The sequence below is a fragment of the Candoia aspera genome, chromosome 1, assembly GCF_035149785.1.
Source record: "Candoia aspera isolate rCanAsp1 chromosome 1, rCanAsp1.hap2, whole genome shotgun sequence".
NCBI lineage: Eukaryota > Metazoa > Chordata > Lepidosauria > Squamata > Boidae > Candoia > Candoia aspera.
In genome coordinates, this window is record NC_086153.1 from 85,514,147 (window position 1) to 85,541,172 (window position 27,026).

The following is a 27,026-nucleotide window of genomic DNA, read 5'->3' on the forward strand; positions in this document are numbered from 1 at the left end:
TATATTGAAACTATGAAAGTTGATGTGAATTCATCCAGAATAAGCAATTTCACTTTGCATTTGTCCAGTAGTATAGTGCAGGTACTACCAGTGAATGCAGAATAATTTTTTTTTAAAAAAAGGCTATTTTACAAACAATGGTTAAAAATAAGGCTCCTCTAAAATCTCTTGAGTTGTGAAGGAGAGCTGTAAATTATTAGATGATGTGCCCACCTTTAGAATGAGACAAAGATTGTACAGTACATGTGATAGCAAGCCAGTCTACATATTCCCTGCCCCAGAATTCTAATTTTAGCAACCATTGCTGCTTTCCCCCATATTTTTGTTCTGCCCATAATAATGTGTTCAGAAGCACTCAATGGCTTTGTAGGCCTATGTACTGTCACTGATAGTCACCCAAAAGTTAACTCACATTTTGAATATGAAAAGGCACCTATTTGATTCCATTTAAACTCAAGAATTTTAAAAGAAAAATTATCCTTGGAGCAGGGTGAAAATCTGAGTACATTTAGCCTCCTAGAACTATAAATCTATATAAAATACCTTAAGAAAAATGTGTGATCTTCTGAATTACTCAACTAACCAGATGCATACATAATATTCACACAAACGAACACTGGTTTCCTTTCTATTTTGGCTACATATTTTATAAAATAGTTTTTTGCCCCAAAAATTAGTTTCCTCTGTAATTTTGGGGTAGGGGAATGATGCTATCAACACAATAAAGCTATCTACAAATCATGAACTAGATAAAAGTTTGAGGTGGGGTTCCTCAGCATTTTATTTTCATCCAGACCAGAAAAATTACCATTCCCTTTGCTTTTACAAAAACAATGTCTTGGGCTCATCCATATTGGATTTCAGCTATTTTTATTCCCTGCCAGCAAGGTTAAAAAGTACTCAAAATATACTGAAGGTTGCCCTTAGATGACTACATCTTACATATGTCACTATTTTATCAGATTAACAAAAATCCTCCAGTATAACAAAGCAGCCATGACATTGTTACTATATTCAGGTTTCTATTACTATATTTATATTATTTTACAAATTTTATTAAATAATTTCCTAAATTGATATGAACTTTTCATCTGTTTACTAAACACACATTGCTTTACAGTCAGCTTTTCTAGTGAAATCGGGGCAGCTTCCTGATGTGAGAAAAATAAAGGTGTTCCAGAACTAGTATTCTACTAAGAAAAAACACCAGAACTAAGCATTTCAAAGTAATTCAGTGACCATAGCTCCTTCAGTATTTATTTCAGTAGAAGGGATTATATACTTGTTAATTGATGGCTTTTGCCAAATCACCAAGTCACTGCTGATGTTCTAAAAATTCTGACTGCTGTTACACTTTTTGGTGGAATGATGTAAGAAACCAAATCCTGCTCAGTAAAACGTATTTCAGTTGGTATATAGATTCATTACTGTCCTTCATGTGAAACTTGGTTGTACAAGTAATGTATTTACATATTTTTGTTTTCAAGTATTTCAAACTGAAGCTATCTTACAAAGAGGGTATGTACAGCAACATTGGCACAAGGTTGGCACAAACCTAGTTTGTAGGTGTGATTTTAAATTTGTCCCTAGACGCATGTTCACGCTTGGTGTCAAGACTGAAGAGGGTGTACGTGCCCTCTGACTAGTTACCAGAGAGGGGGATCTGTGCCCATTCAGACTCCTTCAAACTGATGCCAAAGCCGGTATGTACACACTGCAGGTAGGCCTTGTGCTGCTGCTGATCTGTGGGTACCAAATCTGTGAGCTGGGGACATGATTTCGTGGAGGTGGGATAGAAAGAATATTTAGTTCATTGAAATAAAAGGGTTTTCTAAGCTAGAATTCTTGAAAAATGTTCCTGCTTGATCCCAAATATCTTTTTGATCTGTACCATTTGCAGTTTTACTTAGTTAACTGTGTGGAAGCATAACTAGTGCATACATATGTCACATCAGTACATTTCAGTCCAGTCAAAGCACTTCACTCTTCAGTGTTATGCTTTTTAAGCAAGTAAATTACAAAGTACAAAAAGTTTAACTACTGAAGATGTTCCAGTGCACGTTTTGCTTCCCTTTCTATGAAATTCTGGTATATATGACCAGTTCTCATACATAAGAAAGTTGCTAAGATTACAGTGTATAGAACAGAATGATACAAACAGATGCAAGGTATTGTTCCTATGGTGGTAGTTAGAAATATGTATACAACAATGATTTACAAGAATTGGTTGTCATACTGTAACTATCACAAGGCAGAACAATGGGGGTGGGGGGAAGAAAACATCAAGCAAAACTACTTGAACTGAGACATTGAAATTTTTCTCTTAAGGATTGGACGATGTTCTGCTGATTACTAGATGGCACACTCCATAAGTAATCATTCAATTTGTCTGAATCACCACAGGTTGTCAGGAAAGAATCTGATAGTTTAGAAGGATCCAGCGACTTGCCACTCTGAGTATCTGAAGGAGTAGAATGTGCATTCACTTTGGGATCCAAGTCCTTTGTTTGGTTATAGAAAGTCTCTAAGTCAGATCCCTCATCCTCAGATTTAATTTCAACATAGTCATCATCATCTCCTTCCCCATTGTCAGTATCTTTGAAATTACTAAAATAATTGTGGGTTGCTATTTGTGCATTTGAGGATAAGTTCCTGTTAACTCTCAGAATTTTCTGAGAGTCTTGTAGAATCACTTCTGAGACATTTTCTGAGATCTGCTTGGTCCCATCACATGTTGGAAGGCCAGGGGTGGCCATGGGCCCTGATCCTTGACAGTGGTCAGTCAGAAATTTTCTGTTTGAATGCAAATGTTTCTTCCCCATTTCAGGTGGATAACATATTGATTCTTCAGACTTATTGAGCACAATGGAGGAAGAAAATTGTGATCTGCTGTATGCCTGAGGCTTTGTACTGCTTTCTGTCCTCCCTAAAGAATTATAAAGGTGGCTGTGATGCAAGTTCTCTTTATTGGGCTGGTTTATGATAGCACTCCATCTTTGTGCAGGAATGTGTGAACCAAAAGGAGTCTGAAAGGAAGGCACTGAGCAGGTTGCAGGTCTTACATTTGGTGTCCCCATTTCTGAAAGGGAGCTTTTTGTCTTCAGGTGAGGAGCTTCTGGCCAAGGAGAAAAATCAGAGAGTTCTCCATTGCTGTATGTTGACTGCAAAAGCCAATTTTCAGCTTTTAAGCATTCTGCAGCTAAGTGAGATGTGGACACAGGTGAGGAGTATCTTACATTTGCTTCTTGAGAAGTAGCCTTCTGTGTTTTGGGTGAGGTTTCCCTGAATACAATCTGATCATATAGCTGAGAGTATTCAGCAATTCTTGCACCTAAAAAACAAAAAGAAGATTGAACTAATCTTAAGGAATAATGGTAATACCACCAGTAAAAGTTAACATTTCCAGGTAAATAAGGATATTTTCAGATAAACTTTTAGTCAAGTGCCACAGATTTTAACAAGCAGTTACTGCCAAACGAATATAGAAGAGCACCTGACCTTAGACACAGATTCTTTCCCATTTCCTATGCTTTCTCCTCCATCTTCTCAAGAATGTTGGGTGTCTCTGGAGCAAACTGGGGCACATGAAGAATGTGCAATCAGAAGCCCAACTGAAGTCCATCTGTGTAACAGATGTATTCCTTAATTTTTTTTTTTTTGGTACCTTTGTGTCAGTGTTGATTCCTGGAGACTGCTTGAGCTCCTAGTCCCTGAAGTTTTCTGGGCAAGGTTTTTCAGAAGTGGTTTGTCATTGCCTCCTTCCTAGGTCTGAGAGAGGGGGACTGGCCCAAGGTTACCCAGCTGGCTTTGTGTCTAAGCCAGGACTAGAACTCACAGTCTCCTGGTTTCTAGCCTGATGCTTTAATCACTGCACCAAACTGGCTCCATCCATTAAGATTACAATCTTCTTAACAAGAGTGCCCGCTACTGCTGCACAATTTCTTCTATCATTTCCTCTATATTCTTACTTCTGCAACTACATCCCAATCTTGGGAGCTTCCTCACAGAAAGAGGCAACCTTTCTGCCCAATACTATGCCTCAGGAGACCTAAAGAAGGCAAGTGCTGAAATAGTCATCTGGTGGCATCTAGGAAATGCACCTTTTCTGTAGCGATCCCTGCCCTGTGGAACACACTCCCCCTTGAGATCTGGCAGCCCCTCCCCAGGCTTCTGGAAGGCCTTGAAGAGCTGGATCTTCCCACAAGCATTAAATTAGGGTCTTCAAAACATGGCTGCTCTCCATTTGCACAATGAAAATCCAATACTCTTTTATGATACCATAAGTAGCTTTTAATTTGCCCTGTTAATACTCCCCCTGCCCAATATAACCCCCCCCTCTCCATTTTCCACATTGAAATTTCCTGGAGAAGGCAATAAAACAAAGTATTATTGGTACATCTCTCACTTCAAGCAAATATGAGCAAAATACGGCATTCGTGTCTATACTGTCTTCTAACAGATTCTGTATTAATTGAAGCTATGTAGCTATTTAGAATCTATGGTAGGCCAAGTTCCTAAATGGACTGGGCAACTCACTGCTTTTTTGATTTAAATAAGACAAAGCATTCATGTGGTTTAATTTAAAAGCCAGTTAGTTAAACCAGTGCTGTAAAATTAAAATCAGAGAAAGATCTTAACTCATAATGAAAGAAGCACTAGCCTAAGTATGTTAACTGGAATTTATTCAGTTAATTCAAAGAAATATTGACCAATGGATGTAAACTATAGCGATAAGTTGGCGTTCAAGTATTCAACAGATCGGTTTATAAAATGAAGAAAAATGTAAGCATACCAATGGCAGGTCCACCTTGTTTCTTCTCTTCTAAAATGGCTGCTAAGTCCTTGTGCTTTGATTTCTGTTGCCGACTCAGAAGCTGTTCTTGCTCTGGACTTTTTACTTTCAAAAACTGATTTGCTTTCTTAATTTTTTGGCTGTACTGTCTTGCCATCATAAAAACCCGATTCTTTGTTTTATCCACAGTATTCAGTTCACCATTAGTATTTATTGCATTTACAGTGCAGAGAATATTATTGGTAGATTCATAAAGGCTATCAGCAAAACCTCTGTCATTCGAGAGGGAAGATCTGTTAAGATCTATTAGTGAATTTGATTTACATGATGTTGCCTCTTCAACCTTAAGATGGGCTTCACTTAACCTGGCTACCTTGTTTGGCAAAGTTTTTGAGAAAGCAGGTGTTTCTGGAAGAGAGAGCATAGACAATGAATATTCTACATCTTTATTTGGTTCACTGGTAGTTCTGCTAGATGCTTGATTATCAGCCTCATCTTTGCAGACAGGAAAAGCTGCAAGGACATGATCTCGTGCCTTTTCTTCATTCTTCTTGATATAATTCTCCAGGTCATTCCAGATTTCATCTACTTCCTCTGATAATTTATCTGCAACAGACTTGTGAGAGTATGAATCAGAGTTTGAGGAGCTGTCCACCAAACTTAAGTAGCCATGATCTAAGGGAACATAATGATAGGGATTTTCATCTTCACTGAACTGGAGGCTTTCTTCAGAAACAAATTGTCGGAGCTGGTTACAGCATGCAAAATCTGTTTCCACACCCAGAAAACTCCTCTTTTTGGAACACTTAAGGTGAGCACATTTGAAATTTGGCACTGATTCTTCAGGGAGGCCTATGGTATCATAGATATTTTCCTCACTAATCCTTAACTCATGAGATCTTATGGATGAAGTCTCTCTCCTGGGAACTGTTTCATTTCTGCTAGGAATAGAAGTCCTGTTTTGAGACGCTTTAGCTTTTTTGAAAGAATGGTCTTGGTCATGTGTCTCATAGAGTGAATCTCTAGCTGACCCTTGTGGGGCACGGTTGGACTCTTCCCTCTGAACCAGCCCCATTAATTTCAAATCTTCAAAACTTATATTGTCATAGACATGATCTATGTCATCTATAGTCAATTCTTCTGAAGATTCTTGACATTCTTGCAGATTATCCATGTCACTTCTAGAGTTTTTCATTTCATTCCAAGAGGCACTTTGATCATGGTTACTCTTTCTGTATCTTGCTCCAGCTGAAGAAGTTTTACTTTCACCAGCGCTGCTGGCCCGCCTCATAATTCTATGAGAGTTCAGGTTGGAAATGTTGTTTTGATGAACTAGTCCTACATGCCAGCTGCAAGGACGGTTTGATGGGACCCTTTCGTCACACGCAATGGAAGTTAAATTGGATGTAGAGTCTGATGGCATGAACATCTGGTAATCGTCATCATCGTCTTCTATATTGTCTTGCAGAGGGCGTCTACTTGGGAACAATGCTTGCCGAATCTGATGGTCTGTCCAGATATTTCTCACTGCAGCTGTTCTCCCCAAAATATTTGCCACAAATGAGCTGCTTTGTGGGGTAAATTGTTCAGATAGCTGACTACCTTCATTGCAGGAAAATGAAAGCTTTGTGTTCATCTGAGAAGATGCTTTATCTGTACACTCTTGTGAGTTCTGTGAAGTTTTCAAATACAGGACATTATTAGTCTGCATTCTAATAACATAAACGCTAATCATGAACTTAGTTCTCCAACTTCTGATTCTTGTGTAATCAAAATGACATTGTCAGTGCAAAGGAAGGAGGCACTGGTAGCTCTGCTGTGTTCTAAGTTTTACAGAGGTAAAATCTTGTTATTTCATTAATTCTGTTATGAAAACCAGGACTAAATAACATGCAAGGAACCAGAATACTGGAGAGTTCTTGCTTGCATGGTATTTTGCTATGAGCACCTTGTGCATTTTGAGCACAAAAATCTAGAAGGGTAATGACACGTCCATGAAGTTGGAGGAGAACCCTATAGTGCTATTTCATCCTGGACCATATTTTGAGGTAAACCCCTTTTAATAATGATGGAGTAGAACGCAATGATTATCAAGATTTCTTCCCTCCACAGAGGTAGTCACAGAGAAGGGGATATTACATAATATAGCTAATGGGAAAAGCAGACAGTATTAACTGATCCTATATAACCCTTTTCTTTTTATTGTTGATTGTGTTGCAGCCTTTAATTTTTCCCCTTTTTTTACTTCATCTGCATCTCTCAACACATAAAAAAATCAGTTTTTTATGAAGTTTCTAAGGAAATGATTAGAAACTTCCTGTTCTAGGCTACATCTCTGCTATTCCCTGGTAAACTCCCATCCAAGTATTAAATAGTTAATCCAATCATATTTAGTTGTTTTAGCTCAACCAAAGTTTGGTTAGGTGCTGCCATGATGATTTCACAACTTTTTCAGTTACCTGAATTTCACATATGTTGAGATTAAAACTTTTCGTTTCTCAAAATTTTCAGTAACTTGACTATTCAGTCTTTTGCGCCCCCCCCCCTTTGGTTTTTGTTGTAAATGTTGAGTGCTCTGTGGAAATGGGTGAATATTAAACTATAGTCTAATTTTAGCCAAAGTGAAGTCTAACAATTTTCAGAGTTCAACAAGATATTACAATTGATACTGTAGAAGACTCTTTTTGTAGGGTTCTTCTGTCTACACTGACAGAGGTCCAGGATGGCCTCTTGGACTAAATTCAAACAAGATTTCTCTGGGACTTTTGTTCTCATTATCTTAAAATGTTGGCAACACACAAAGACATTCAAATAGTGAAATGCAAGAATGTTAATAGGATGAAGGGGGATCAATAAAGAGGAAAGCACTCTTTCTTTTTCTTTCTGCATCTCTCTCTCTCATATCTGATGTTTATCAGTCCTTTCCCGATTCAGTCTTCCCTTTCTGTATTCTTTTATTCTCTTCACGTGTTTACTCTCTCAGCACATTACCAAGTTGCTTTCTGTTAGCTCAATATAACTATCAAGGAGTGGAAGGAAATCCATTCCAGAGAATTCCTCCCTCTCCATGAACTGGACTTTGGTAGAGGACAGAATACAGCTATGGTTGAAGACCCTCAGGAATTCCTATTGTATTCCCCCAATGGCTAGGAGACAGAAGTTTAGAAATAAATTATTTAAAAGAATATTAACCACCTCTGGTAATTGACTTGGGTTACTGAAGCTGCAGCAAGGGTATCTCATTGTTTATTCAACTTTTATATATGGTTAATGGAGCCATCCTGGATATTGCCAGATAATGGAACATATAATATTGCACATTAATGGATCATGTTATCTTTCCATTTTATGAAATAAGGAGCTTACTTGTTCAGTCTCCTCTTCATCATCAGCGTCTGTTTGATCTGTAACATCTGTGAGAATATTATCCTCCTGACCACTGCTATAGGCTGCCTCATTTGAATCTAGCCGTTGGCAATGCAATAAATGATTCTTCCTGGGACTGAGGAACAACTCAGCTTGAGATAGCAGGGTTCCTTCAGTACTCATCCGCTAGGGGTAGGGAGAAGAAAATACTGATTAAGGATTCTGTTCATATTCTGTACTAAACAGTACACCTTTTATACAGCCCAGCAGTTTCCAGAGCAGCCCACAATACTTTCCACCTTCATGTTACTTTGCTATAAAAAGCCATGTTATTATTTTTTTTAAAAAAAAAATTCTTGGCTTTTATTTTTCAAATTATTTTCAAAGAATGACTCGATTTTGCCCACTGTAGTCCTTGGCCGGCACACCTTTCAAATCTGGCCCTTGACATATACTGTTCAAAGACTGGGGTGGCCCTTGAAACTCTGTACTCCCGCTTTAAAAGTGTATCTTGTATCTTAGGGTGCATTCTGCAGTATACGCACATGTACTGTTTTTATCATTGCTTATATGTTCTCATACACAGCTTTTATTTCAACATGGAAGATTCATATCATAACCCAGAGTCCCTCCTTGTGAGGGAGATGGGTGGTGATAAAATTTGATAAATAAATAAACCCTCTTGGCCATTGTTCTGTCCCCTTTCCCTCGCTACTGCCAATCTGTTTTAGTTACATTAAGGTAACATTTCATAAATCCTTTACACTGTACTCGCTCTCCTCTTTTTCTTTTCTGCTGGCTCATATCTAATTCTTCAGAGTACCTATGAATGCAACTGACGGTCACCTTTTATTTCTTTTAAACTAATAACCTGAATGTGGTTTTGAATGAGTGTGTACATAAGGTATGTGTACGTGAAACATGTAAGGCCTAGTATGTCAGATGAAATGAATGAGTGTTTAGAAGCAGCTAGAGAGTATATAATAGAACCTTTAGATAGCAGTTTTAATGGCCTCTTCCCACTGTTCTCTCTTAGAGTCTCAGAAGTAGCTCTTTGATGGTGAAAGAACGGAACATTTCAAAGGCTTAGTTATTAAGGAGGGCAGATCTGAAGACTAACAGGTATGACTAACAGGTACACTGCTGTTTTCGCATTGTCCCCTTTATTTTAACATGTGATTATTTGCTCCTGTTCCTGGTCTTCTCCCTTTTTTTGTAACATAGTCATTAAAATGTGTACTGCGGTTTGTTGTTTCCAGATATACTTCAAAGCAGGAGAAAAGGGTAAGGCCACCCAATAGGAATCTTTAATGGAAAAAGCAATACATACATACATACAGCCTTCTAACATAATTAATAAGAGTCAATATCTGTTTTTTAAAAAGCACTGCCAGTTCCTTGAAGTAACAATATAACTTACCTTTTGAAAATCTGGGTCCATTTCTGAAATGATTGAAGAAACAAACAATCATGAGTATCATTATGGTGACCTGCATTTATACTAACATTTAGTATACCATTTTACATGGGGAGAATCAAAAGAAATTTAAGAGCGCTTAAATTTATGTTTCAGTATAGGATAGAAAAGATATTTTAGAAAATATTGCCTCTCTGGAAAAACTACCCTGCCCTTCAGTTAATTGGACAGAATTCATTCATTGCAGAAAAGAGTGCTTCAAAAACAACTAATAAGTAGTGGAGTAGTGGCTTTAATACACAGTAGAATTAAAAGGATTAAGGTAAAGGGTAAATAACAGAAAGTGAACAGTGAGTCCACATGTATAAATCTACCACAGATGGGTGACTTTGGTTCAGTCACTTGTGGGAAGAATCAGTGAGTGGGTGTACGGCATCAATAGCACCATTTTTGCCATTTAATGCTTACTCCTAACAGGATGCTGTCACGTGTAATCAGTTGGAACTAAATTTAACTAAGTTTGGAAACCTATTCTGCTTAGCATTTTTATCCTTGATGACCCCCCCCCCCGAAGACTTTTTGTAAAACAAATTATCCAGTAAACTAGCTCAGGAACTAGAAATGTTCTTCCACTCATTTGTAAAGTTGCTATTCTTAATACATAATTTGTGACACATCTTTGCTAAGAGAGACATGATGTCACTTCCTCTATGAAATGCATTTTGTATAGTTAATTACATGAATAATCACACTGAAACGTGCCATGCTTAAATATGCTTTGTTAATAAATTCATAAATACAATAAAAATAAATATTTGTATTTTGATATTGTATAACTTACCACTTGGCTTTGTGATTTTATGAACTCTGGAAGAAGGTTCTGTGAGGGAAACACATGCAATTATTATTATTTTTATTTATTTAAATGTTTTAAAAATTATATACATTCCATGTCTCTTATACCTAGCTACATTCAGTTTCTACCACTACCAAGCTGAAATCCTCTCTACCCTAACTTTTAGTATGTTCTTCACAAAACTATATTGACAATCCTGAGTTTCTGATTTACAAGTGAATTTATTGAAGATAACAAATATATATACATCTACTTGAATGTCAGTCATTACCCAACAGATTTTACACAACAGAATGGGGAAGATTGTGACCACTCCTGTATAGCTTGGTCCTGTCACCCATCTAGAAATTCTCTAAAGGCTAAAAATAATAAAAGCCAGAGAAGTTCCTAGGAAGGGAATTCCCTAGAACTTGATAAAATCAGGCAATCTATTTCAGGAAGAAATCCCTGCACAAAAGAGGGTCTTTATGGCTGAAGATTTAAGGGAACTCATTAAACAATGGCCTCCTTCAGTTAGATAAAGAATAAAATACTAGATATTTCAGTGTCGTTCAATTCCACAGAAGAAACTTAGCTGGTACTTTCAAAGTGAGGTTTAGAAGCTCCTCAAGATTGTCCAGCAGTGTTAATGATAATATGGTTTTACCCCTTGCTCTTTAAAGAAAATGTCATAAGATGGGGAACATCTGGCCTGCAGGTATTCAAGTAAAGCCCCGCCCCCACAATCTTCCTAGAACTTCAAAACCCTATTATAGACTTCAGGTGAAGCACCTGCAAATGCTGTTCCATCTCAGCTACCCCCAAGAGGGAAGTTGCTAAGTGACTAAGGTTGCCAAAGCCAAGTCTGCAGGTATCCTGGGGTAACATCTACAATGGGAACACTACCTCAGCCATCTCATGCTTCTTCTAATAGGAGAAGGCACAAAGCACCTGAGGCTAGGTAGAGCAATTACTGCAGAGGTAGGTATGAGGCAGCTAAAGTTATATGTGGAGAGATTGGCCTGCTCTATTCTGTATAGCCAGTTTTTGTGCAGGGCTCAGGTCAAGGAGCCAATTGTTTCAGTCTACCTCATCTTCCACTTTCTTCAATTAGGAAAAGAAAGGAGTTTTGAAGACTTGCAAATCCAAGCAGAAACTAGGAATGTAACATATTTCATATTTTATACAGATGAGCATATAACAAATGTATCTGTTATATCTTGCATTATTTTATATGTTTGCACATATAAAAATCACAGATGTAGATTATTTAACAAAATGAAGTGTGAATTTGAGGGAGGAACAAGCTGCTCAAGGAAGTTATTTGCAGTGCAGTCCCATGTGTGGCTATTCAATAATAAACTCCACTGAGTGTAATGGCAAATTCAGCTAAAATGTGACATGAAATTAAGTTGTCTTTTTACTATAATATGACCAGTACGTATATATGAATTCTTTAAAATTCATTCCTACTGTAGCTCACATTGCAGTTTTCATTTCATTTTTACTTTCAGTTTTAAATCTGTATTTCATTCATATGTAATCTAATATCGTCACATAAGGCCATTGCACCTTAATTCTATTCCTCCAGCCACATATATTGTAAATATAAGCACACCTGAAACAAGTTTTATTACCTGATTTCCTTCTCACCCTTTGTGGAGTGATCCCTTCTTTTGAATTACTTGAAGCTTTCATTTCTTCTGAGCTATAATGGAACCCTGGGTGATCTATAAAAAAAATGGTTGTATGATTTTGGAAGTATTGTTTTATGTATTAGGCTCGGCCACTATTACACTTCTGAAAGATCTGTCACAGTGTAGTACAATCAGGAAATAGAACTCATGCTGGGATTTATATAGATACATGCAGTTAAAGGCAGAGATCACATCAGAATAGGATTCATTTGTCCCCTTGGTATCTTCAAGAAAACCCTTTAAAACCCTCTCTCATAATAATGGTTTCTCCAGAGATGACCCAATCATTTAGGCAAATTTCACAGCTCTTGGCAAAATACGTGTCTTGCAGGCATTCACATGCAGCCTAACAGGTGATTGGCGGATTATAACAAAAATGAAATGAACATAAAAACAACAGTATCACAATACTCTTGATCATCTAACATGCTACTGGATGCATTCAAACAACATAAAGCCAGGATTTTTTAAAACCACGGTTCGTTGAACAAATCACAGTAAGCCTGGTTGGTACATAAAGATAAGCCCTAAACAAGCCACACTATGGCACAACTCTCTCTCAATACACACACATACCCAACATGGACTCTCAGTGGTATACAACAGTATAGACAACAGACCACTGACACATCACTCAACAAGCATACAAAATTATTATTTAAAAGGGTCTGCAGGTAAATTTAATCCCACTCACATATACAGGGAAAAATAAACACACATATTTGGGGAAAGTATTTTATTTATTTATTTATTATTCAAATTTAATTACCGCCCATCTCCCCCAAAAGAGGGACTCTGGGCGGTTTACAATAAAATCAAACTCCAATCAGAAATGTTAAAATCTCATAAAACCAGACCCGTTACAATTATTATAAAATGCAATAAATAAATGTAATCTGTATTATCTGTATATCTGTAATCTGTCCTTATGACACGGAGCACAATGCCTCTGTACCATACTACCTGCAAAGAAATTCCTGCATGATAAACGCTCTCCCCACGCACACACACGGACACATACATACCCTTGTATTGTATACAAGAGCAAATTAAAAATAAAATATGTTAACAGGCTTTTGAAATGGCTTTTCTAAACTGAAGTTCATATAAAATATCTTCACATAATAACATTGTTATGCTTATACTGCAGATTAAGACTAAGGATGCTTGTGGGAGCTTTATTATTCCACATGGGAAACAACCAACTTGATCTGCAGTCCTACACTACAGACAGGACACTTAAAAAGCCACACTGTCTGGAAATAGAGTGAGCCATCTATCCTTTGGGAGTGTTCATAATAGCATTTTAAAGAAGGCGTACATGAGTCTCACACTGTTATTCAACAGATCTTATCCAGTGCCCAGAAACTTAGTGACAGCTGGTATCAACTCTGTTGACTACTAAATATCTTCATATCTCAATATTTCCTGTTTTTAGAAATAGAAATGCAATTTAATTATTAAAACAAAATACACTTACAAATTGCATCCATTTCAAGAATTGCTTGCTTGGCCTGAAAAAGAAATATTAGATATTTAATTACTGATTTGATTTATTTCCTATCTTTCTGCTCTGGCAGGCATTCAAGGCTGCTAACAAAATTTAAAAGATATAATTATATGTTAATGGAAATACTGAATTATTAATTATCACAGGATTGGAAAAGGATTATGAGGATCCAGGTTTAAATCCCTACCCAGTTATGAAACCCATAAAGTAATCTGGGATCTTTTAGACTAACCTTCACATGCACTGTGGTCTTGGAGGAAAAGCAGAATACAAACATCATATAAATTTCTGACTATGTTAAACCATAGATTAACCCTGAGAAATGTATACGCCCCAACATAGTGTTTGACAAATTAATATGTATGTAGTGATACTGTTAAGACATGAATGATCCCTGCCCCCTGCCCCAAACACTTCACTCATGGCTATTTTTCTACCAGTTAGGCTTATTTCTGATTTTATAGTAAAAGTATTCATTAAGAAAGACCTAGAAAGACTTTGCTGTGAAGGATCAGTAGATGAAAGGAATATTAAGTATTTTCTCTCTCACCCAATGATTTTCCTGCAACTGCTTCTTCATGCAGTTAAACACTCTTTAACTAGAATCAAACACAAGACTAGAAATCTCATGTTTACCTTCTCATGCTATCTGAACAACTTTTCTCTTCCCCATTAATATTATTCTTAATCCTACAACTGGATTTGTTATAGTTGATTAATAGTATATGAACTACAATAGCAGGATTCATATAACATGCCAGACCCAAACCAAGGAACCTGCATTTTGCTTTAGCCTCTCTGTGTGTATATATTAAAAAAAAGAAATCAAGTATTTGATAGGAAAAAAAAGCATCCTACATTGTTTACCATGGCAAGATGGTGCAAGCCTGCAAGATTAAAGATTCAGCTATTGTCCACTAGGTGTAGCACGTGCACAGCTTCAGGTGTAAAGACCAATCTATTGCTACAGCAACTTCATAAAAACCTGCATGATTTTCTCTACAAAACATTATCTCATTGAAAAATTATACACTAACATTTGGTTTGTGCAAATGATGGCATGTACCAGGTATGGGAAGCCTGTGGATATTGTAAAACTCAAACTCACATCACTTCCAACAAACTTGTCAATGGTCGTAAATGATAGGAGTGCTGGTCTAGCATTATCTGGAGAAGCACAACAATTTGGCATACAAACTAATAAATAAATTTTAAAAATCTACAGTTGCCCACTCCATAGTTGCTTTCCACATGCACCATTGTTGCCATGTGGCCAAGTCTTACAGTGGTACAGCATACACACTATTACAGCTCTTTATGAATCCCTTTTTCTAATATAATAAATGTTTTGACATAATTATTAATTTCATTTCTATTGTTTCAATGCCTCCCTCATTGTTTCCTAGGAAAATACTATTTATCAGGGAACAAACATGACAGGGTATCTATCAATATATATGGGGTGTACAAATAAACATTCAGAGTTGTATTCAATCTTGACTCCTACTCATGAGATTCAGATACCCAGTCTGTACCAGCACATGTCTAATACCATCATCCCTTCTGAAAAGAAGGACTTGAGGATTAGGGGAACATTTGGAATGCTTAAGATACAGTGTGATGGGCTGCATCAGAGGGGTGTGAAAAAGCATCGGCAAAAAGCAGATGCCCCTCTTCAAACAAGTAGAAGGTCTTCTGATAAAGAAAAGCTGTAATTGTATTCAAGACTGTGTAATCAAACTAAACATACGGATCAATTCAACAAATGGAGAGCATGATTTTCAGAAAAAAATGGAATCAGATCTCAGTTCAGTTAAGAATGTATCAAGTTGTCCTTTCTTACATCCATAAAAAAGGATTAATTAAAAATTTCATAATGGAGACAGAACTAACCCAAAAGGTAACTACCTGTAAAGTATGTAAAGATACTTTACAGATATACCAATATATATAGTGCTGATAATAAATAGAAACATATCCCTTTTTCTGCCCAGGTTTTGGACAACTCCAAAGATTGTCTTTATTGTCTTCTTTTATTCTTTTATTGTATTATAAGTAATGTTTTATTCCTATTTTATATAAACCGCCCACAGTTGCTCTCTGAGTGAGGTGGGTGGTGAATAAATTGATAAATAAATGAATAAATATTCAGTCATTCCATATTTTGGTATATGCAATGTAGAATTATTCTTAAATCACAGAAATACTCTTTCATTTCCTGGAACAGATCCTTCCAAGACCTGTACACCTTCCACTTGGCATGGTGAAAGGTGAAAGGTCCCCTGTGCAAGCACCGAGTCATGTCTGACCCTTTGGAGTGATGCCACTTTCACAATGTTTTCTTGGCAGACTATAGTGGGGTGGCTTGCCATTGCCTTCCCCAGTCGTCACCTTCCCCAGAAAGCTGGGTCCTCATTTTACCAACCTCGGAAGGATGGAAGGCTGAGTCGACCTGAGCCGGCTACCCGAGAATCCAGCTTCCGCTGGGATTGAACTCAGGTCGTGGGGAAATTTTTGGTTGCAGTACTGCCGCCTACCACTCTGCTTGGCATAGTGAAAACTTAATTTATTTTTCTTGTTTGTTACTAGGGAGTATTTTTCCATTACAGAAAAGCAAGATAAAAATACTAAAAAATAAACAAATAAATAGTTTAACATGGAAAACCTCCCAAAGATTGCTTGATGTACATACTGCCAAAGTAAAGAATCTGGTGTGACTATTTAAGTATTACAGGCCTAGAGATTAAACTGTTCAGTGAAACTGCTGTTATGTTCATCTTTCTCAGTATTGCTTGGCTAAAATAGCAGCAGTGAAGTAAACAGCAATCAAGGCCAAACGAAAAGTAGGAGGATAGAATACATCCTGGTGAAAGAAAGGTAGATCTTAGATTCTCATGGGAGACAGAAAGTCTCCCACGAAAGCTTTGGAGGAAAAAACATGACTATTGGCTCAGTATATAGTAACTATCTCCAAAACAATATTCACTTTGTAGTAAGCTTAGTAAGTGAAAAATGCTCTGTATTTCTTCCAGAATTGTAAGAATAGACTGGTAATGAAAGGATGGTCCTTGGAAGATCATTGTTGACACACAGAACAGTTCAGAAGTATAGGCATCTCTGAATATGACTGGGAAAGACTCCCAACTGAAACAATGAAGAGACAGTATGTGTTAGTACAAAATACTGAGCTAGATGGATTAATAAACTACTTTTCTATAAGCCAATTTCCTTTGTCCCTACAAATGATTTTTATTCTTTCCATCTCAATAGAGTATTGAAAAGAAATTGTGTTAAGAGGGTGTGGAGACTGTCTGCCTGTCTGTCAACAGAGAATAGGACCAAATCTGATGGGGTGGGAGAAGTTGGCATGTTTGAAAATGGTCCAGATTAGACTAGGAAAAAAATGGTCCAGATTAGACTGGGGAAAAAAAAATCCAGAAAATTTTCCCCAGTGCATTGTGGTGGTGGTGGTGGGAAATGGGCAGCTGCTCAGAATGTTGCCAAGTGCTCCTTTCTAAGTCACCCTCCCTCCCAGTCACATGACACAGAGCAGAACACCGTGTGCTTCCCAGTGCACACGAATACACCCAAATGTAACACACAGATCCAGCTTCTTCAGTGTTGCTGATGCCTGTTACACCTACTAGTGGTAAAAGAATTGGAAAGAATTCCTGAAGCTTTCCCTACCTTGCTTTCTATAAATATTTTAACAACATATTTTGCTCATCATAGGTAAGGCAGAAGACTGATCATCCTGATAAAATAATGGAATAACATTTTGAAAGGCAAAACTGTTCCAAAATGCCCTGATTCAAAGGAACTTTAACCTTATTCTATCTCCAATCCAGTACTATTTGTAATGACATGGCTGCACAGATATTTCTTCAAGGAAAAGTAAAATGTATGCTTTTAAAAAATTGTAAAAAGGTTTTACCTTAGCTGGAATTTTAGCAGGATGGTTTTCTAGAATTAATCTCTTCAAATGAAGAATCCAAAGGCGTTTGTCTTGCTGTGATTTTGCCTATTTCAAAAGGACAAGGTAGTTTAAAAGTTACAGCTCTTGAAATACCAGAGGGAAAAAATCAGTAAAGTCATCTGAATGTTGAGGAAATCTGACTTCAATAGAAAAGCTAGCTCTTTCCCCCAAAATTATTAGAATTTTCTTGCTTATAAAAACTGGGACACAGTGTACAAGCCCCAGTGTTACACATAGATTTCCACCCATCACAGTCAATTATAGGCACAACACTAGCTGGAAATACATACATATTTTTCCAGTCCTGATAAAAATGGACTCAGCTAGGTGGCAGCATGTAACCAATCTGTGCTGATGTCAGAAAGTTGTGCAGGATTGGCTTTAATTAGTAATTTGGATGAGAGATCATCTAACAATCTCAGTGTTACAGACTAGATAGGAAAATTAAAAATACATCCTTAAAGGAAGGCAATGACAAACCATGTTTCCATATTGTTCCTAACTTTATGTTTACCTTACCTTGTATCATAAAACCTGAACTTAATACATTAAAATAACATCACTCTACTATATTTCTCTCCAAAAGAAAGGTAGAAGAGAAAATATCTAAATAATAAGAAATAGGAACTACCTGCAGGTATAAAGGTAAGAATTAATTCTATGAATCTAATTACAGTGCTATTTCATGGGATACATAATTATGAGAAATTAAACCTTAATGTTACATTTACTAATGTTACTATATGGTGATCTGTAAATACCTGGACAGTATGTTGCATCTTGGGATTTTTATAATGGAAGACACTGAAGCTAAGAGGTTCTTTTGGTATGACTTCCACCAGCATGAGATTGCCACACTATAACAAAAAGAAAAAAAATCATCAGTTCCAGGAGATAATGATGGAAAACCTGATAGATTTTTAAAGAAAAGTTAATTCTATTTTTGAATGTTTAGAAATGTACCAAGTTGGCTGAATGGGAAAAAAAGATGGGAGGGAAAGGTAAGAAAGAGGGCATTAAAAGCAAAGAAAGCTGATAAGCAGAGCAACCATAGAGGGTTTTGATAACAGCTAGTTGTTCGCAGCTACCCTGAAAAATAAGCAATAAAGGAAAGGCAAAGAATTAAAAGGATGAAGTCAGAAACTCACAGGAAAGGGGGAAAGGAAGCAGCAAATGATTTTTAATAGCTGAAGAACGGACTAAACAATAGATCCCTTTCTCCAGATTCAATCATTATACATATGCCATAATGAATTTTTTTTAAAAGTCAATTTTTTTAATTTATTGTTGTGTTTAAATTACTTCTGTTTACATTACAGGGAAATTTTATTTTTCCACCTCTGCTGAAAACACAGAGTAGAGAAAAGAACCCTAGAGTTCTACTGCAGAAACAAGAAAGGGTACAGAAATATCCCACTTCCTCTCCTTCATTTCTTTGTAGGATACGCACTAATTACTCCCTTGATCTTCCCCCAAAGTACAACCTGCCATACCAAGATATGAGCTTTGTAAGTGAATGTCTCCTCTCTCTTCTTCGTAATAAGCAGGAGCTTATCAAAGAGGAACAACGTGCGCTCATTTTTGGCTCTCTGGATGCGGAATGTTCCTTCTAACACTAGCTCTCCGTAACTCGTGAGGTCTGGCCCTTTCCAGTTAGTGAGCAAGCTTTGTATTTCCTGAAAGAGAGGGGAGGATGCAGCACATTAAAAACACTGTGGGCTAGAATATCTTAACATGGAAAACAAGTGTAATAACACCACCAGGTGTTTGCTTCCATGAGTATGAAAAAATATTTCATTTATATGACTAGCAATCTCATAATATATTACACCAAATAATTACTGATTATATAAAAGACCATCACATTTGTTTCTAAAACCCATAATGTTGATAAAAGTTAGACATGTAACTGGAGTCAACTGAATCCTGTATTCTAAGGTGGAGCAGGGCAACTACCAAATGCTACTAAAAATAAAAATATTCTTTTGATAGATACTCTCCTCAACATTTCAGAGGAATGGAAAGACGTAGCACTTTAATAAGAATGGAAATAATTACTACTATAATGAAGCAAATTAAAATTGAACAGTTTAATTTTGCCACCAAATGCTGGTGGCAGAACAAGGGCCGAGGACCATAGAAAAGAGACTAGGGGATTGCTTATGCCTACAGGCTAATTTCTTGCATCTATTCAAGAAATCAGTCCCAGCTTTAAAAGACAAGTCAGTGGCTTGGCTCTGGTGATCCACATTAAAAATCCACACTCACATTAAAATGATGCATATTTGAGATTGGGCTTTTGCCAAAAGCCAGGCATATTTTATACAGTACTGCTGATGCAAACATTTCTATAAAATTCTCATTCAGACTTTGAAGAAACTTTTACAAAAAAACTGCCCAGAGTTGTTGCTACGTGAGATGGGCAGTGAAGAAATATAAATAAATAAATAAATAAATAAATATTCATATTAGCTGAACAACATATATGCATGAGATGCAGTAAAGGTTGTTGTTGTGTGGAAAATAGGAGGAGGAAGGAGTATTAGGTATCTTCACCGCCTTGAGTTTTTTATAAAAATAAAGGCGGGATAAAAAAAACAAAACAAAATTCATATGATGTTTCAAGTAGTAAGATAATTATTTTCTAATCTAAAGCATTACAGGTGGTCCTCGTTTAACGACCACTCGTTCAGCAGCCATTCAAACTTAGAGCAGCGCTGAACAAATGGTCATTATGACCAGTCCTTGAAGTTCTGGCTGGCACAGCACACCCACAGCCATGTGATTGCAATTTGTGACCTTCCCTGCTGGCTTCCTACAAGCAAAGTCAATGGGGAAGCTGGCAGGAAGTTGCAGTCATGTGACATCCTCATTTAATGACCTGCATGGTCTTCACTTAATGATGGTAAACAGGGACTGCCAGAACTGCTGCTGCTAAGTGGCACAGACGTGTGATATTGCACTTTACGACCACATCACTTAGCGATGGAAATTCCTGTCCCAATTACTGTTGTTAACTGAGGACTACCTGTACTTATCAAGCTAGAGTCCCTGAACCAGTGCACAAAATAGGCATCATTTACCAATATGTAGGAACAGTTCAGCTTTGGGCTCTGTTCCCTCCAACTTAAACATTTTTAAAGTATTTTATACAGTCTACTGTTGATGCAAACATTTCTGTAAAATGCTCATTCAGACTTTGAAGAAGCTTTTACAAAAAAAATCAATCATATATTAAATATTGCTTGGGAATTGGTGCAGCAAGCGAGCATTTTGATGTTCAAAATACAGGAAAAAAAATCCTTTAAATGTGCCATTCAAATGTTTTTGTCCAAAAGATATGAACAAAATCCAAACAAAAGACAGAACATCCCTGATGAAGGATGCATTTTGACTCACCTGAAGCCTAATGGCATGTTCATGCTTCCTCTTCATATCGTTGATATGCCATGCTACTCTCTGCATTGTATCTATGGCATCTAAAACAATATCATAACCTTCAGTGTCCTTGTCAAGATGGTTTTCTATCTCCTGTTAGGAATCAAAGAGGGCATTGTTTATAAAAAACATCTGAAAAGAAGCTCTGACTGGTAAGTACAATTAATAATCTGAGACTGCAGCCCGTCTCTGGACTTTCAAGTTCTGATGCCTCAAAAAGTCATAATATCCTCAAGATTTCAACTCTAACAGTGCAGACTATGTGAGAGAGATTCTTCAGTGCCACTTTCTTACTGGCAGTCATTTGAAACATACATCTCTGTTCTTTCAAGACTTTCTTCTCCATGTTTCTCTTGATTCCACATTCTTTAAGAAATAGTGAGATTGTCTGGTTTTATATTGGGGGTATGGATAGAAAAGGAGCTGCTGAAATGAAGGAACTCTTAATAAGTAATGGAGAAACTGATAATATTATAACATATAAAAGATAGGAATGATTGGATTTTTAAAAATTTATTTTATTTTATTTTAATTTTTGCTCCATTGTAATCCTAAGCAACTGTGCCAAAATATTTTTAATCAAGCTAGGTTATGTAGGAAATGTGTAACTGAATTTACATACTATCTGTGTTCAGTGTGTTTAAGCTGTAGGAACCATAATATATTGGGAGCAGAGAGTTAATCCTTTCTTCCAACTTTCTGGTCCTAATGTCTATTTTCCACCAAAATCGAAACTGAGTCTTGAGTACACAGGAATTAAGTAAGAAGAGATTGCTATTTTGTCATATGTAAAGTTAATCTCTTAGCATCTACCCTGTTTAGAATGAACACTGGGATCTGCTGAAGGAACTGACAGCCATGGAACTACTGCAAATACTTAATTACAGCTGCTAGACAAGAAGAAGCTTAGCTGGTTGGGAAAGTGTTATAATTACACATTGGCTAACCTCAAAAACAATTTGAACGCAATGCGGTTTCCTTTGATATCAGTGCTCGTAGTGAGACATGACAAGGATGCCAGCTTATGTAAAATATGTACAACCTGTGACTCACCAAGCAGAACAGAGACCAATAGACCATGTTGTGTGTGTGATGTCCTCTCTGTTATGCAATCCATGATAGGAAGCATAAGGAGGAGGTTTATTTTGCCTTCAGCTGATTGCCCTTCGCAGATAATGCATTGTGTTTTGATTTGTAAATCCTCTAATAAGGTACAGACATGCCTTAGAGTAGCTATGCAAAAATTCTCAGGCCAAAGGCACCAATTAGCACTTGAGTGGTGAGCCAAGGAACGCTGCAGAAAAGGGGTGAGACTGGAACAAAAATATCATTAATTAAATTAAAAGCAGTTTAATATGCTTAGGCCTTATGGGTTTATTTATTTCAACCTCTTTGGGTTAAAAGTAACAGTCTGGCAGGAACTTTGGAGGGGTTCTGGGGACAGTTGTGAGGGAATGCATACGGCCTTGGGGCTACACTTCATTACTCAGTTGCATTCCACTGACAGCTGTCTGGACAGTATTTATGGACATCAGGAATGAATCTCATTTAATATTTGGATGGAGTTTTCTTGCATTTAAATCCTGGCTACAAAACTTTAGTTTGATAATTGCACTGAGAATTAGGCATGGCAGATACTGGAAACACATACACCCTCTCCAAATTTACATGTCAGGGCTCTGAAATATAATTAATCTCTCAATAGGAAGCATATGATAAAAGTATGAAAAAGAAATTCAGATTTGTGAAAAATGTTAAAATGGGAAGCTAGAGGGGTAATCAACATGTAAATTTCAGTAGGGCAGAGATGTATGATACCATTTACAGTACACATGATTTTTCAACCAGAATCTCCCAAGCTACCACAGAGATACAGGATGAAATATTATCTGAGCAACTAAATGATGATCTGCTCACAGTATTTGCTTACTTTTTTATTTCAGGAGTTCTCAGATGTTATATGGAGCTCTTTGTACAAGGCTTAGGAGACTCTGAATACAGCAGTCACCCAGCATGAGCTGAGGCTTCAAACCTTATTTGTGAGCAAATGACACAGACCACACTGGGGCTGACAGAAAGTCAGGCAACAGATGAAGTGGGGGGCAGCACAGTACAAATTCAGCACATTCTAGATCAGTTGTGTTTTTTTTCTGTGAAACACAATGGCCAATTTAGAGAGAGTTCTTTAAAAATATAAATGTATAACTTAGCCTTCATAGATTCAGTAGAGTGTAGACAAAGGTCCAATGAGAAAGCATTTCACTTACATGCAAAAGTAAGTGATATTTCAATATTCTTTGAACAGGCTTTAAGAGATAGGATCCCAAAGGAAGAGAATGTTGTAAAGCTTCTTGTCTTTCTCTGAAAAACTTGGCTAGGGACTTGTTCCTCATGCATTCGGTGAGTACAGCCACTGACCTGTAAAGCATACAGACACGGCTTTCAGAACATTGTTAACTTATTAATTATGCAGAAAACCACAAATTCAAATGCACATGTTTGCTTTTATTCAGTCTGCCAGTTGAACAGTTTACAAACTAGATGGATCTGTGACTGTCTACATATTTGAACAGGGTTTTTCCTCCCCTAAAATGCTTTCTGTTTGGAATGGGTTTTGAAGAATTATTAGACTTTTTTCTATTAGAAAAACTGTTAGACTCTGCCATATCATTTCTGTATCACCTCAGGGAAAGTCACCACCCCTATTCCAGTGCTTCTGTCTGCTGGGAAAAACAGGGCAGAAACCTCCACAAAGAAAAACGTCTGTAGAGGCAAGAAGAGTTCTAAGGAACTCAACCCATACAAGAATCTCACTTTTTTCCTCCTTTATGTCTGCATGATACAAGCACTGTCTATCATATTCTGTACAGAAGCTTAATTCATACTTGTTTGAGGACGAGGACATTAGACATTTTAAAGGTAGAATCCCACAAGCACATCTCCCACACTATTACAAGAAGCTGCTGTAGCTTAACCAAATGATATCTAACATAAATGCTAGTTTCAAAATACCCTAACAATCTGCCATAAAACATTGGTTTTTAACCTTTTTTTTCATTGCCCATTCCCATAATTCAGTCATCATTCATTCATTCATTCATTCACTCGCTCATTAAATTTGGGTAGCCACCTGCTTCATACACGTGATTCTGGGTGGCTCACAGAGTTAAAATTTTAAAAAAACAAAAACCTACCACATATAAATAAACAAAAACAACAATAACAAAAACCAGTAAAAAATTTAAAACAGTTAAAAACAATAATTAACTACAGAGCATAAAATGCAGGAGAGGGTGCGCCAACCAACAGCTTATCAACAATTATGTCAAAACTTAGGAAATAACTCTACTGTTTAAATAGTTATTTGATTGTCACTCTATTAAATAAATGTATTAACCTTTCTTAACTTCTGGTATTCAAAGTAATGAAGGAGCATATCTGTATGTTCAAATGGGCATTGTAAAAAGAAGCATCCACCTTCTCTGCAGTTCCCCCCCCCCCGCCAATACTTCCCATGAATTCTATAACATTTATTCTGATTAAGTGATAATTTAAAGTTTTAGGCAATATGAAAAGGTAATATCCATTTGGCTTGCGCAGTACTTCGAATTCCAAGGCAAAAAGGTACATTCGTGGGGCATGGATGTTTCACCTGTCTGCACCTCCTTAAACCAAGCATGTCTCTTCTCAGGATTATGCAGCAGCTATGGAAGACGCGGTGGCGCTGCGGGTTAAACCGCTGAGCTGCTGAGCTTGCCAATCGGAAGGTTGGCGGTTCAAATCCGCGTGACGGGGTGAGCTCCCGTTGCTAGTCCCAGCTCCTGCCAACCGAGCAGTTCGAAAACATGCAAATGTGAGTAGATTAATAGGTACCGCTTCGGCGGGCAGGTAACGGCGTTCCGTGTAGCCATGCTGGCCACATGACCACGGAAGTGTCTACGGATAAACGCCAGCTCTTCGGCTTTGAAACGGAGATGAGCACCGCCCCCTAGAGTCGGACACAACTGGACTTAATGTCAAGGGAAAACCCTTTACCTTTACTATGGAAGAGAAAGTAGGGCTCTTTGAAAAGAACACACACCGGTGCTACGTACCCAGACCCCTGCGCCTGTTTGCCTTCTGTCCCAAAGTGCTCTGCAGCCTTAACAAATATTACTCTTTGAAAACACATAATGGGACACACACAAACACACACACACACACACACGCTCCTACCTTGGATAATTGGTACAATATTGCGTATATATGTGGAAATCTTCACTCTGTATATAAAGATCAAATGGAAAGGCTTACTTAGGACCTTGAAAGCAACATCTATTTGCCAGAAAAGTAAAAGAACATGATTAACTAGACTTGGCCAGAAATCAATTAACAACCAGCACAGAGGCAGCACATTGACATACTAAAATGATATTGGCCAGCCCCAGAGACTTGGCTATCTTTTCAAAGCCAGTCCAATCCACTCTGTCCCAGAATGAGTGAATGAAGGCTTTTACCCCTACATTTATCCCCAAGAGTTAGAAAGGCAGATGAGAGATGACTTTCAGCACAAAATAAACAATTCGCCAACCTATCAGGTTTTTTTTAAAGAGTGAAGTACGTACCTCTGACTTCCACATGGGTCATATACTTTAGAGAACAGCATCTTTACCCTTTAGTAAAGTACTGTTTACATCTTTGCAATTTGAGGAAAACCCTTGGGAGAGGAAAACTGCATAAAATTTTGCATAACCTAAAATTTATAGATAATCAAAAGCATTTTTTCCTGTACAGATTCTCTAAAACTAAGTCCTGAAAAATCTCAGGTTAATTAAGGCTAGCACATCTAAGTATCTTCCCTTTAGCACAGCCATTTTATGCTGCCCCATGGTCACTGCACATTGACACAGAGATTGTAATGTAGGCATGGATGACAGCTGAGGCAGAAATTGCACTTATGGTTGCAACTGGAAAAACTTCTGTCACCAAGTGCTGTGGGCCTTACCCATGTTTGTGTGTGGCTGTAGATGTGTTATGATGGCCAAAACTACTTTAAATTGTGTGAACTGCTCCAAACTGATTGGGGGGCAGGGGCCAAACAGAAGAGAAGGATAAAGATTTATGGAGCATTTTTCAATGCACAACAACATCTGAGTAGGTATAGCATACCTATCTTCTTTTTCACAGAGTGTTTCAGAATTAATAAAACACTCCATTCAGCTTAAAAAGCTTTCTTAATCAGTGACAATCCACCCGATGATTAAAAAACTTCCACTCAGCCACTGCTGATATTTTATCTTTGAGTTTAAACTTCACATTCATGTATCTGCCCTCATTGGCATGAGACATAATAAATTTACATCACAGCCTATTAAACATATATGCTTTGAACTAACAACTACTGCAGAAATCTACTCCCTGCAATGAAGTACTAATCATGTTAACCACAATCTGCAGCAGAGACATTACACTCTGTTATTAGCTGGTAGAATCATTCCAGTTGTTGCATGTATTAAGTTGGGAATTCTTCAGTGTCATCCAAAATGAAAAGTTTAGTCCTGAAGTTACACCCAGTTTGTACATAAGCAAGCATTTAAAGCAAAATGCTTGGGATGGGAAGGGCACCAGTTTATCTTCCCCTTTTGGGAGAGATGGGCAGTGATATAAATTTGAAGAATAAATAAATAAATAAAAGGCTGAAAATAACCATCTAGTTCACTATATAACTATGCTGAACATTCATAATCACTTCATCAGACCATGAATGCTTTTTGTGAACCATTTGTTTTAAGAATTATTATGCCCTCTTTTGTTTCACATTTTTATTTTATCATAGCTTACCAAAATAGAAAGGGATAAAATTTTAAAAAATGATCTCAACTAGTCTGATATAAGTCAATAAAAACACGTCAATAGTGGTTGACATTCAACATTACACAGGCAGAGTTCTACTCCTATAACACATCTCTTTCACCCCTAACCTGCTAATTACATCCTTGAATCTGCACCAGAAGGA

General features: G+C 37.2%; 1 protein-coding gene across 2 annotated transcripts in view; it reads right to left on the minus strand.

Annotated features, from left to right (window-relative positions):
• Nucleotides 1-1,088: 1,088 nt before the first annotated feature.
• The window catches only part of PLEKHG1 (pleckstrin homology and RhoGEF domain containing G1), a 92,390-nt gene continuing 66,452 nt past the window's right edge, over nucleotides 1,089-27,026 (minus strand). Inside the window, exons 4-17 of one of the 2 annotated variants that reach the window (XM_063308778.1) lie at nucleotides 25,247-25,293; nucleotides 23,299-23,449; nucleotides 20,993-21,124; nucleotides 19,087-19,269; nucleotides 18,355-18,450; nucleotides 17,552-17,638; nucleotides 13,588-13,621; nucleotides 12,048-12,140; nucleotides 10,417-10,455; nucleotides 9,579-9,601; nucleotides 8,159-8,344; nucleotides 7,281-7,367; nucleotides 4,793-6,497; nucleotides 1,089-3,331 (exon numbers count right to left, since the gene is read on the minus strand). In XM_063308778.1, the coding sequence (XP_063164848.1) occupies nucleotides 2,283-3,331; nucleotides 4,793-6,497; nucleotides 7,281-7,367; nucleotides 8,159-8,344; nucleotides 9,579-9,601; nucleotides 10,417-10,455; nucleotides 12,048-12,140; nucleotides 13,588-13,621; nucleotides 17,552-17,638; nucleotides 18,355-18,450; nucleotides 19,087-19,269; nucleotides 20,993-21,124; nucleotides 23,299-23,449; nucleotides 25,247-25,293 (3,912 nt within the window). In that variant the 3' untranslated portion in view covers nucleotides 1,089-2,282. The remainder of the gene's footprint in view (nucleotides 3,332-4,792; nucleotides 6,498-7,280; nucleotides 7,368-8,158; nucleotides 8,345-9,578; nucleotides 9,602-10,416; nucleotides 10,456-12,047; nucleotides 12,141-13,587; nucleotides 13,622-17,551; nucleotides 17,639-18,354; nucleotides 18,451-19,086; nucleotides 19,270-20,992; nucleotides 21,125-23,298; nucleotides 23,450-25,246; nucleotides 25,294-27,026) is intronic. The other variant, XM_063308770.1, reaches the window with a different exon arrangement.